Source organism: Chrysochloris asiatica, unplaced genomic scaffold (genome assembly GCF_000296735.1).
Source record: "Chrysochloris asiatica unplaced genomic scaffold, ChrAsi1.0 scaffold00258, whole genome shotgun sequence".
Taxonomy (NCBI): domain Eukaryota; kingdom Metazoa; phylum Chordata; class Mammalia; order Afrosoricida; family Chrysochloridae; genus Chrysochloris; species Chrysochloris asiatica.
Window position 1 is genome coordinate 71184 of NW_006408776.1, and position 12225 is coordinate 83408.

Sequence of the window (12225 nt, forward strand, 5' to 3'; positions counted from 1 at the left end):
CAGCTGGCTGGAGAGGACCAGCTCTTATGCATGGTTGTTGCAGCGAAGGTCTGAAGTCACTGCTCTGTGCAAGGTGAACAGCCATGTCTTCTAACTATCAGCACCTAGCAGTGCCATTTCTGATGTTGGCCAGTCCTGCCTGGGGACTTTAGAGACTTGGCTTTGCTATGGACAGAGCTCCAAGGGAAGGCAGGAGCCTTTTCCTGAATGATCTCAAAGCCATCTGGGGAAGGCGAGGTTTGGAGCTGAATAGGATGGTTAGGTGCCTTCTAGGCTGCTTTGGAGTCCTGGTGTAGCACCATAGGATAAACACTTGCCCTCAAGGTTGGTTTGAACTGCAAGGTCGGCAGTTCAAACTCCCCAGAAGCTCCTCAGAAACCCTATACAGGGTTGCTAAGAGTTGAAACCAACTCGACACACAACAATAAGAAGGCTGCTTTTGAAAGACCCTTGAAGTTCAGGGCTAAGGCCAAGGCCCCTCCTAGGGGTGTCCCTGCTGCCTTCCTGCCCACCACCCCACTGGGCCTTAGGACCCCCAGCATCTTCTCAGGATTCACATGGCTACCACACCCGGATCAGGAAACCAGGGTGGTGATTCTCCTGCTAAGGTGGACCAGGTCAAGCCGAGAACAGCTGGGGCACTGAGCCGACCCACAGAATCGCAATGTAAGGCACACCCTCATCCTGAGTTGTCTAGAAGCACGTTCACAAGGCACAATGCAACAAGGACATTACTGTGGGTATGCTTTATTTAACTCCCTAAATCCCAACTATCGTCCCAGCATGTGGTACTGCCTTTGTGAGGCACAGGTCTGTGCCCGCAGTTTCCACCCTGGCAGATGCTCCTGCTCAGAATGGTGGGCTTCCCCAGCTGCAAACTAGGGTCACTACTGACCACTTTGTACCTACCTCAGGGGAGGCCAGGCCTGCTGTGGGGCTCAGGTGGACAGGTGAGCACTCAGGGCCTTCTTGTTACAGCCAGTGACCCTGCCTTTTAAGCAAGCAGCTCTATTTGCCTGGTGGCTTTAGGTTGGTGGTAAAGAAAAGGACCCCCACCCCCAATAAAAAGGTGATTAAATCTTCCGATATACAGGCGACATCAGTTGGCTCTTACTGGTTCTTCCTCCTTGGGGCTGACCAGGGTGGCACTGAGGTAGGGTGAGGCCTGGCCAGGGATGGCGCCCCTCCCCTCCCCCCTCAATTCCTGGCAGAAGCCACGAGACAGCAGCCAGTGTATCAGCAGAGGCTCTTTTATTGATACACTAGATGTCCGGAGACCGTGCTCCATAGGTAGTAAATCACCCACGTACAGAATCTTTCATTTCTCCCATCATCCTTACAAAATGATTGTCTGCATGGTTTGGAGTAAGGCTGGGGGAGGGGAGTGGAGGAGAGGGACAGAAGGGCTCCCCCAAGGGCCCTCACTGTGGCCAGGACAGGGCCTGACCTCCCTTTGGCTTCATTCAGCTAGATGAGGGAGGCCAGCAGCCATTCAATCCAGGGCCCTCGGGGAGTCCACAGCCGGGGGTGATACATGCCCCCTGCTCTGTGGGCTGTATGCAAGTGTGAGACTAGTGAATACCTGAATAGGGCTGCAGTCCCCATCCTACCTAGAAGACCCCACCTCCACTGGTTTGTCTTGGTCCCCAGGGGATGGGGCAGCAGGGAGTAAGATGGGGGCCCAGATGCTCAGGGTCAGGACTCCTGCAGACTGACCCCAAAATGCCCGTTTCAACACACAGCAGCTCAAAGGCACCCAGCTGGGTAAATCGTTTCTTCTGTGGAAAGGGGAGGGGGTGGGGCCTGGGGCTCAATGCCAGGCTCTCTGAAGGCCACCTCCAGGGACGAACGAGGAGCCCGTCTCCTGATTCCCATGGGGACCACGGGGTTCCCTGGGAGTCACCTTTTGCAAAGGGCTGTGCTTTACCAACGTCCACTGTTCCCTGCTGCAGGGCTTGACCTTGAAGATGGCTAGGGGGTGAGGAGCCTTGCTACTCCTCTGGGCACATGCTGCCCTGCCCACCCTGCGGCTGTGATAAGGATATGAGGAGGGAGACCTCGGCCCACCTGCCATTCTAAGTTATGGCGAGCTGGGTCTGGGCCAGAATGCTCACCAATGTCTGCTTTTTCTGCCCGCTCCACACCCCCTCACCTCTGCAGCCTCTTCAGTTCTGCTCTGCCACACCTAGCACTTCTTGGGGAGACAGTCTCAGGGACCCCCACTTTGGATCTAACCTTGTCAGCTACAAACTCCCCCCAGGCACTAGGGACTTGGCTAATGGAGGGTTCATCTAAGCCCATTTCTGCATCCGCCAGCCCTGCCACAGAGTGGTGGGTGACCCGAGGTCCCTGGCCTGCTCAGTGAGGCTGGAGTGGGGCTGGCCAGCTGGGCTAGGGGTACCTGTGCTGTCTGCCTTCCTTCCCCACAGTGGGACCAAACCACACTGAGAGGGGGCACTGCCCTGTCTTTAGCAGAATGCTTCATTAACCCAAATGCCTATTTGCATTGAACAAGTAAATGATAAGGAAAAGGAATTTTGTTATGAAAGCTTATTCCAAGGCTGGTTGGGGCCCTGGCCTCTTGCCTGCTGTCCTCCTCCTGGCTGGGCAGAGAGGCCTGGGTTCCCAAGGAGGCTATTTGATAAGGATATTCAGTATCCAGGACCTGGTTTGGGAACAGAGGAGTACAGAGGCAGGGGAGGAGGCCTGTTAGTGCTGTGTGGGGTCCATGCCGGCACCCTGCATCGCGTGGACACCATTCCTAGGATCGTCCTCCATCAGGACAGGCCTGTCCCACCTGGCTCTCCTGCCACTTTATCACACACACAAACACTGGCCTTGGAGAAGTGGTTTTGTTCCTAAAGTCAGACACTGACTCTGGGTCAGGGGTGGGGGCAGGAGGCTGCCAATGGTTGGTCTGAAAGCAGCATGGATCTGGTCTGTGGAGTACTAACCCACCTCCCAGTTCAGCCCTGCTGTGACAGGGAGGATCTCTGTGAGTGGGCTTCCTGTAGTAGGCTTCCTGTGGTGAGGTGCTCTGACACCAACCCCCTCACCCCAAACCCAACTGGCTTCTGGAGTTAACAAAGAACAGGGCAAAGTGGTTATGAACCAAAGCCCATTTTGTCTGTCTTTTTCCTTCTACATATAAATATGTGCATATATGTGACTATGTGCATGTATGTATACACACGTATATACATATGCACACATTTCAATGCATCGTACTAAAATGATACTAGTGTGTTATTGCATAGAAGAAATGGCTTTCACGAGCTGTGGCTAGCTGATGGTCTGGGACCGCTGGCGGCTGCCTGGGGGCTGCTGGGGGCCGGGGATTCCACCGCTGCTACCAAGCTGTCGCTGCTGCTCCTCTTGCTTCCGGGCGTGCTCCGCGTACCACTCCTGGGGCAGAGAGCGGGAGGGAGGTACTGAGTGGAATGGGCAGCCTCAGACTGACAGCAGGGCTAGACTATCCAGCCACGGTCGGGGGCAGGGTACAGTCCAGGATAGAACCGGCAGAGCTGCTAGCCACATCTCCCTGGGACCTCCATTCCTAAAGGTGACTTCCGGGCTCAGCTGACAGTGGTCTTGGTGGATGGTCCCATACTGCCCGGCTGAGCAACTCTTCAGGATTACAGCTCAGCAGGAGTGAGATTCCATCCCGGGACAGGAATGGCCCTGCCATGGGGGCTCCTACCTGGATCTCCTCTTGGTACATCTTCAAGCTCAGATCACTCTTGGTCCTGGATCTCCGTCCCAGGAAAACCACAGAATTTTGCTAAGGAAGAGCACAGGCTATAGGACCCTCTGCGGCAGCCCCCAAAGCCTGACCCACATGGGAGGGGGCAGACTCTGGGGAAGGGACGACACCAAAGCTGAAGCCTGCCCAGCTCCTCACCTCGTGCCTGTCCATCTGGGAGAGGGTCTTGAGCAGCTGGGCAGTGTCCAAAGCGGATCCTCGCGCCTCCCGGCGGAGCTGAAGGATGGCAAGAAGCTCTTCCCTCGATAGTTCCTTCTCCAGAGTGATGCCACTGTCCACTGTGAGAAGGGTGGATGTGGGAGGGGGTCCAGGCTGGGGACCGCCGACCCACCTGGGCTTGCTCAGCCCTCCTCCCAGTTCTCCCTCCCAGCAGAACCCTGGGTCCACATGGTGCTCCCCCTGCCTCACTCTATCCTGAACTCATAATCTGTCTCCTCCCTCGGCTCTGGGTGCTGAGAAAATGGCTAATACACAGACAGCTTGTACCTCAGCGATGTGGGGACAGTTAAGCATTCAGCCGCTAACCAAAAGGTCAGCAGGAAAAAGACTGGGCCACCTGCTTCTGTAAAGATGACAGCCTAGAAAACCCATGGGGCAGTTCTCCTCTGTCATGTGGGGTCACTATGAGTCACACGACAACAATAGCAATAAAGAACAGATACCAGGTGGGGCCACGCTGCTGAGGAGTCTGAAAGAAGAAAGGATGGGATGTAGAAAGTTGTGCACCCAACGATTCAAGCCAGGAGAAATCGGTAGTGCTATTTGACTCGGCAGGGAACAATGTGAACTCGGGTAATTCAGATACAGCCCATGGACACACTGCTTACAAGAGTGGACCTAACACCTAAATGAAGATACAGTGGGGAGTGCAAAGTCTCTGGGAGAGAGACAGGGGTGGGGAAAGGTAGGGTGGTCCGACTAACCAACCACCCAGTTTCCATTGAATCGGCCCTGACTCACGGTGACCCCATGTGTGTCAGAGTGGAACTGTGCTCAGTCAGGTTTTAGATCACCAGGCCTTTCTTCTGTGGCACCTGGGTGGGCTCAAACCTCCAACTTCTTACTTAACAGCTGAGTCCATTAACTTTTTGTACCATGCAGGGACTCAAGGTAAGTCAAGGTATTGCTATTTGTCTTTCTCTACAGTATGCTTTGTCTAACAATATGTGTATTTTTGTTGTTACTGCTTTTAAAACTAGATCTTACAGCATAGTGTATATTTTTGTTGTCACTGCTTTTAAAAATAGTTTTCTGTCGTGAACTATTATTTGAAAATCAGTACAGAGAAGAGATCCAGCAAGACAAGCCAGACAGGTGAGTGGAATTGCCAGAAGGCTGGACCACCAGACAGCGGAACCGCTAGACCGACAAAGAGACAGTGAGTCTGCGCAGACCTTCCGAGTCCTGGTTCTTGCGGCTGTAGTTCATTCGGAAGACAAAGGCCTCGAGGATGAAGGCAACGATGATCGTCATCACCACCTGTCCAGGGGAGGGGTGAGACGTGGGTGCTGCTCTAGGGGGCTCACAGCCAGCGAGCAGCTGGAGGTGGGAGCGCCCAGAACCTACCATAGTCACGATGTAGAAGATCATGAAGTAGAGACGGCTCCAGTGGGAAGTCTGAGAGGTGACACCTTCCTGGGGACAGAAGGAAGTCACCCAAAGTTAGGCGTCACCCAGTTGTTTACAGACCCCAGCAAGCACCCCAAGATGCTGGATTCAGGATGAGCCCCAACAGTCTTCACCCGAGAGGTGAGGGGACACAAGAAGCGCTAAGCCATACAAGGAGGAACCCTCACCACTCTGCTCCTTGGTGGGAAGGACACCCCCAGTGGCAGGACACAGGACAGAGCTTCAGGCTGCTGACCAGTGCATGGGGGTGGGGGGAAAACCAGTCCTGCGAATGCGACCAGGCCCCAGGCTCCTGGGATCCTGCACACACCAGCTCAGTCTCTCTGGCAGATTCTGGACCCCAACCCTGCAGGGTCCAGGACACATGAGGCAAGGGTGACCCAGAGCTGGCCCCAGAGGATGGTGGACATGCCCACGAGTGGAGCGTGGTTCTTACCATGATGATGTACCAGTTGTTGACAACTGTGAGCTCAAACAAGGTCACTGCCAAAGAGAAGGGAGGCAGATCAGGCCCACTTTCTCAAAGTCCATTCTTGGTAGCCTCTGCCCACCTACTGTCTGTGCCGGGCACCAAAATGATGGCGTCTCCCCCGTCAGCCCCCTCAGCTTCCAGGAGAGAGCTGCTGCTCCCACTCACAGCCCGTCCCACTCCACACCCATTCCAGGGGCTGCTACCAATGTGGCCTCTCCTCCAAAGGCCCCCAAAGGTGACAGACCAGGGATGTACCTCAGGGGCACAGGAGGGGAGGACTACAGCATTCAGAATGCACTGGTACAGGTCGAGGGTACATTGAAAGTACCCCTGTCCTTGGAGCAGAACTGAAGGGAACTGAGTTTGGGGGAGCATAGCACTGTGCAGTGCTGGTGTGGTTGGTCCCCACCCTGAGAAAGAGGCCACACCCCTCCCACGTGGGAAAAGTACAGGAAAAAGGAGTTCTGGGGGAGCAGGAACCTTGTAGGCTGGCCTGGACTCCACCCCATGGAGGAAGCAGGCCAGGTGTTCTGCTACACAGGCAATGTCCCTGGTGGCTTCACAACTCACCGAAGCTGTTGAGGACATTGTCGAAGTTATTGAGATAATAGTAGCCTTCCTCCACCATGGTCTTGTTGCCCACGGTGTGGTTGACCCAGCGGTAGGCATCCGCAACAGTGCTCACACTAACCAGGGAGCCAGGAGGTAGAAGGGAAGGTCAGAAAGCAATTTTTACCTCAACATAGGTCAGCAAGTCCCAGCGGCCCAAGCTGGGCCCAAGGCTAGCTCACCCCTGGCTCCGGGTCCTCCTCCCTCTAGCTCTTCCAACAGTCCTGGCCCCTCCCACCGGTGGCTTGCCTCCTGTCATCCGCCTTCACCCATCTTCTTCAGCTGGCTAGACCTCAGCTCTCTGCTACCAGAGGGAGCGCAGCTGGGGAAGACTAAGGCAAGGACCTCCTCGGTATTTCCCAGACTGCTGTGCAGGAATCTGGTGAATGGCAGTCTTCACCCTTGGTCTGTCAGAGGCTGCCCGCATTTTTAGGCCTTATGGGCCACTCTCCTGCCAAAGCTTTAAGAGCGCTTTGTTTAAGTCCTTTCCAATGTTTCTGAAAGTCTAATCTTTGGACCACTGGGAGCTGGCTCAGAAGGCCAAGTCCAGAGGTTGTGTCACAGTTTGCCTGGGACCTGGGAAGCTCCCCTGGTGATTCTGATGCCCTTTTATAGCCGGTGAATCGTGGGCGAAGCCTCCGGGCTCCTATCAGTGGGATACACCAAATGGCTAGCGGGGCCTCTGGAGACTTTCATCTTCAGTGCGTGAGGCTGCAGGGTCAGGCTCAAGGGAGAGTCTGGTGGGTGGACGAATGACACGGGTCCCTGCTTCCACTGGTCACTGAGGAGGAGTGGGGAACAATCCTGGGCCCAAAGACCTTCATGCTGTGTGTCCGTCTGTATTATCCTGACTGCCCAGGGGAACGTGTCTCTGTTCAGGTTCCTAATCAGTCCCAGAGCAGGGACAAAGATGCTATGGAACTCAGGCTCCTCTGGGCTTTGGGGCGGCCTTCACCCACCCTCAGTCCTGCTCAGGGGACGGGAGATCCTCTGACATCTGTGTGACTTAGGCCCTGACTGAGCACCTCCACTTAGCTACGCCTTAAAGGCAGAGCAAGGCTTTCAAGGTCCTGAGGCTCAGGAAGTCGGGTCCTCAAGGATGCTGGGGCTGGTCTAGGGCACAGGACACCGGGCTGGGGTGGCCGGGCTGAGCAGACTCACTTGCAGCAGTTGGGGTAGAGGATCCCATAGAAGAATTCCATGCCCACGATGGCGAAGGAGTAGTAGAAGATGAGCAGGGTGAGGCCCAGGCTGGGGAGAAGGTCAAGAGGGCTGGGGTGAGTGGCGGGCAGGGTGAGTTGGCCGGCAGCCTCAGAGCCTGCACTGACTGTGGACAGACATGCCCCTGGTATGCCGCCTAGAACGCATCTGCAGGGGAGGGGCCTCACCATTCAGGCTCTTTGAACAGATGCCCCTTTCACCAGAGACTTGTCCCTTACCTGTGAAGGTAGACTCACAGGTGATCCCTTACCTGTGAAGGTAGACACAGGCGGTAAATGAGGTGACAGCTCTTTGCCCACCCTACTAAGCATTCCAGATAGGCCTTTGGTGGGCGGGAGCTTGTCCTCCTTGAAGACCCACCAGGTCCTTGGTTTTGGTCCTTCTTGGGACTCCCCTCCCCCCACTCTGCCCCTGGTCCCCCCAGCCCCCCGAGGCCCAGATTGGGGCCTGGAAGCAGGCAGTACCTGGCCATCCGTGGCAGAAGCTCAAACATGGTGTCCAGCACATTGCGGTAACGCTTCTTCAGTTTAAATAGCCTGAGCAAGGAATAAACATGCGGCACTTACAAGACGCAAGGGTATGGCCTCGGCCGCTTCCCACAGAGCGCTCCAGAGCCCCATGCGGCTCCACATCACCTTAGTGGGGTACAGTTCTCTGCCCTTAGAGGGCTCAGGATGCCAGCCTGGGACATGGCTGAAGAGGCCCTTCCCTAAGGGACGGCAGTAAGCCTGTTCCTCCTCACTCATCTGAGCGTCTGAGTCAGGTGAGGGGGTGGCCACAGTTCACACATGAAGCCAGGAGGCTCTGTGTGAGGCAAGGCTGTGGGGTAGTGGCCCTGAGGCAGAAGAATCAGGTCCCTGCACCCAGAGAGGGGTCTGTGGACTCAGTGTAGGAAAGGGCTGGCAGTGTGGATGACATCAGACACTAGGGCCCAGTCCTTAGATCACCAGCACTGCAGAAGACCCCCAGGACTACCACCCACATCTGCATCTTTCCTCCCACAAGGAGAGGACAGAGAGTGGATGGGCTGAAAGAAGATGCACGCCACTTCAGCAGGTGAGGTCCCCTTAGTAAGAGATGCCGGAAGACACCTTCTCAGAACACAAAAGGTGAGGCTAGGTCAGAAAAGCATCAGACACGGGCCCTGGAGGGCCTGGGAAGTCTGGTATGTTTGCGGCTCCCTCCCTAGGCAGAGTGCCCTCCCAGGTGAAGACACAGTCCTCCGTGGGTCTGGCAGTGTGGTGGGCTTGCAGTCCTTCCCACACCAGCTCCCAGGCTTTCCTCCCTCCGTCAGCCCTGCCCCGTCACCTCAGCAGCTGGAGGGGACGCAGGACCACTATGAAATAGAACGGCTCCATGTTGAAGGCCAGGGCCAGCAGTCCCAGGAAAGCGAATGCAGTGACTGAGAAGTCAAACCTGGGAGGGAGAGAAGCCACAGCCCTTTTGGTCTACCCCAAGCCACGGCCCCCGAGCACACACCCTTCCATGGGTCGCAGAGGTGGTATTGTTGTATGTCACCGAGCCAGTTCTGTATAGGGTTTCCGAGGCTGTAAATCTTTATGGGAGTAGAAAGCCTCATCTTTGTCCCATGCAGTGGCTGGAGGATTCAAACTGCTGATGTTGGTATTAGTAGCGCAACTTGTAACCCACTGTGCTACACCAGGGCTCCTAGATATCACCCAGCAAAACCCACAGGGCAGGGAGCAGTGGCCCACAAGCCAGTTCCGAGGTTCACTTGGCCTAGTCCAGGCTCAGCACCCATCTCAGGGTTTGGATCTGGACTCAGGCCTTCCTCCTGACTGCAGCAGTCACGGCCAGAGAGCACAGGGCCCGGTCTCTGCAGAGCCCAGCACGGGTCTCCTCTGGACGTCAGCTCTGTTGCACTCACAACCTACCTCTGTCTGCAGGTAAGAGTCCCACCTGGGAGGTATGAGTCCCATACCTGTCTGCAGGTATGAAGGACTTCTGCTCTTCAACAGACAGACATAAGACCTTGCAAACTGCAAGACCCTCACCCCTATGCCTCTTCCAGGACTCTACTTGTTAACTTGTTTTAGCATCATGAGTCTCACCTGGCTGCAAAGGTGAGTTCATGCTAATGGGCTGGGAACGTAACCTCCTGAAGGCAGAAGGGCCGCTTGACCTCCTCCTTGAAGGCACCAGCATGCTGCTTATCAAGAAAGCTTTGGTGGGACTTTCTCTCCCCTCTGTGCACATTTACACGTGCCCAGGCCCAACTGTGCTTGTTGGGAGGAATAGGCAGTAAAGTGACTGTGGTGGGCACAAGGGACCCCTAAAGAAGCTCCAAGCCTGAGAAAACTCAGGAGGAAGTGGCCTAGCCCTGAGCATTCCTGGGCCTCACACAGGTACTTGGGGGACAGGGCCCTAGGCCTGTCCTCACACCTCCCTCTTTAGTCCAGAAACTGGGCACTGTGGGTGTGTGACCACCAGTCACCTCAGACCCAACTGAGCAGCAATGCTGTCCACTTACAGGTTCCATCCTGAAGACAGATACTCAATGGGGCCCAAGCCAGCAACTTTCAGGAATAACTCCACTGCGTAGACTGTGAATGGAAGGAGACGACAGATGGTCAGCGTCAGTACCTACTACATCCTCTCCAGCATAGGCCGTGTTTCCGCTGCACCACTCACTTCCACGGCCTCCAGGAGGGCACAGTGTGGGCTACCAGGGGCAACGTAAGGAAACAAATACTGCCTCTCCCTCTACGGACATGGCCTAGTCATCCAAATGTCCATCCAATCAGTACTGGCCCCGTCCCGGGACACAGCACAGCGCCTGGTTCCACAGAGCGCACAGCCTGGTGGGAGGAAGGCAGGCAGGCAAGTAGTGACTACGGTACAGCATGTTCAGAGGTCTTTAGACTTAGCATCGAGCAGGGAGGGCTGGCAAAGGAGGAAGGTGCCAGGCACAGAAAACGGCATGTGCAGAGGCCCAGTAAGGGAAGGCGCGGGGCACCTGGAGTGGGTCACTGTTCCAGAAGGCTAGTCTATGAGGTGAGGGCAGTGGTACTGGTAAAGGTAAGGCTGAGGAGGTAAGATGGAGGGTCTCGGCCGGCAGGCAGTGTGACACACTAGGATCAAGACTGGGGCTACTATATGGTTTGAAAGCGGAACGGGATGGGATCAGAGTACATTTCTGCTCCTTTCTCCTTAAGGTTCTGTGTTTCAGAGATGAGCCCTGAGCTTCTAAACCAAATGCAAGTTCTCCTATGCAGTGTCTGCCACTTACTCGTGAGAAAGACGAGGTAACTCCAGGGCACGTGTTTGGAGAAGAAATTCCCATCTGTGCATGAGAGAGAAGGCAGAGTTCAAGGGCCAGCCCAGAGGGCCAACAGAACACAGCCAGTCCCAGCTGGGGCTCACCTTTCAGCATGAAAGTTTCCACCAGGATCCAGATCCCATTCACAGCCACCACCAAGTCTGCAGACACACAGAAAGGGCAGGTAGGCTTGGGTAGCTAGGTACAAGTGCAGGCCCGGGGGAAGTTCTGGCGGGTGCAGAGAGTAGGGCTGCAACCGCAGGGTTGCCCCAACCACCCACTTTGATAGAGTTTCACCACTAGTGAGCTGGGTCAACCAGTGGTTTCATTTAGAAGAATGCTATGCACAGGCATACTGAGCTCTGTATTACTGCATTCGTATATATTGTGTTTTGTTTTTTTTTTAATAAATTGAAGGCTTGTGGCAAACCTGCATCTCCCAAGCTGATCGAAGCCATTTTCCAACGACCTGTGCTAATTTTCTGTCCCTGTGTCACATTTTGGTTCTACTCATGTTTCAAACTCTTTCCTAATGCTCCTGGACCCTTAGGCTCCCACGGTCGGGGGTTGATTCCAAGTCACTGAGACCCTATTGGACAGAGAGCTTCTCCTTAGGGTTTCTGAGGCTGTAAGTCTTTACAGGAAGCAGACAAACTCATCTTTCTCTTGCTAATAAAATGCAGTATTGTATAAACATAACTTTTATATGTACTGGGAAACCAAAAAGAATTCATGTGACTTGCTTTACTATCATACTCACTTTATTGTGGCTATCGGGCCCTGAGCATGCAGTATCTCTGGGGTATACATGCATTTCTAAACACCCCCAATGTCACTCTGGGGATATAGGCTAGGATGTTCCTGCAAACTCTACAGATAACGCCAAGTCAGTATAAAAGATGGGCAAAGGGAAGGGTTCAAGTACTGAATGCATTTGCTTTTCCCTAGAGAAAGATGTCTTTGATGTGAAAAGGAACTCCTTAGCAGAATTGCAAGAACAATCTTCACCTTGCAAAACCCACGTGTAGGGACCTATACTAATACTCACTAGCAAAACTACAGAGAGATGTATATGCAGAGCTCTTGACCGCAATACTATTGCATTAGTGACGGTGTTAGTGACCGCTGCTTTCGTGGGTGTTGGTTGTGGATCCAAGAAGACCAGACAGTACCATCCATAGGGGGTTAGACGAATCAAACATGGTACATTCACAAAATAGCTCTGAAAGAGGATGAGGAACGTCCCTATGC

At 54.6% G+C, this 12225-nt stretch overlaps 1 protein-coding gene across 1 annotated transcript in view; it reads right to left on the reverse strand.

Moving 5' to 3' along the window:
* Nucleotides 1-3282: 3282 nt before the first annotated feature.
* TPCN1 (two pore segment channel 1) overlaps nucleotides 3283-12225 on the reverse strand; it is a 58522-nt gene continuing 49579 nt past the window's right edge. Inside the window, exons 15-27 of the mRNA XM_006874020.1 lie at nucleotides 11079-11135; nucleotides 10945-10998; nucleotides 10186-10258; nucleotides 9003-9110; nucleotides 8159-8230; nucleotides 7635-7724; nucleotides 6435-6550; nucleotides 5829-5875; nucleotides 5330-5398; nucleotides 5158-5242; nucleotides 3902-4041; nucleotides 3701-3781; nucleotides 3283-3405 (exon numbers count right to left, since the gene is read on the reverse strand). Of these exons, the coding sequence (XP_006874082.1) occupies nucleotides 3283-3405; nucleotides 3701-3781; nucleotides 3902-4041; nucleotides 5158-5242; nucleotides 5330-5398; nucleotides 5829-5875; nucleotides 6435-6550; nucleotides 7635-7724; nucleotides 8159-8230; nucleotides 9003-9110; nucleotides 10186-10258; nucleotides 10945-10998; nucleotides 11079-11135 (1115 nt within the window). The remainder of the gene's footprint in view (nucleotides 3406-3700; nucleotides 3782-3901; nucleotides 4042-5157; nucleotides 5243-5329; nucleotides 5399-5828; nucleotides 5876-6434; nucleotides 6551-7634; nucleotides 7725-8158; nucleotides 8231-9002; nucleotides 9111-10185; nucleotides 10259-10944; nucleotides 10999-11078; nucleotides 11136-12225) is intronic.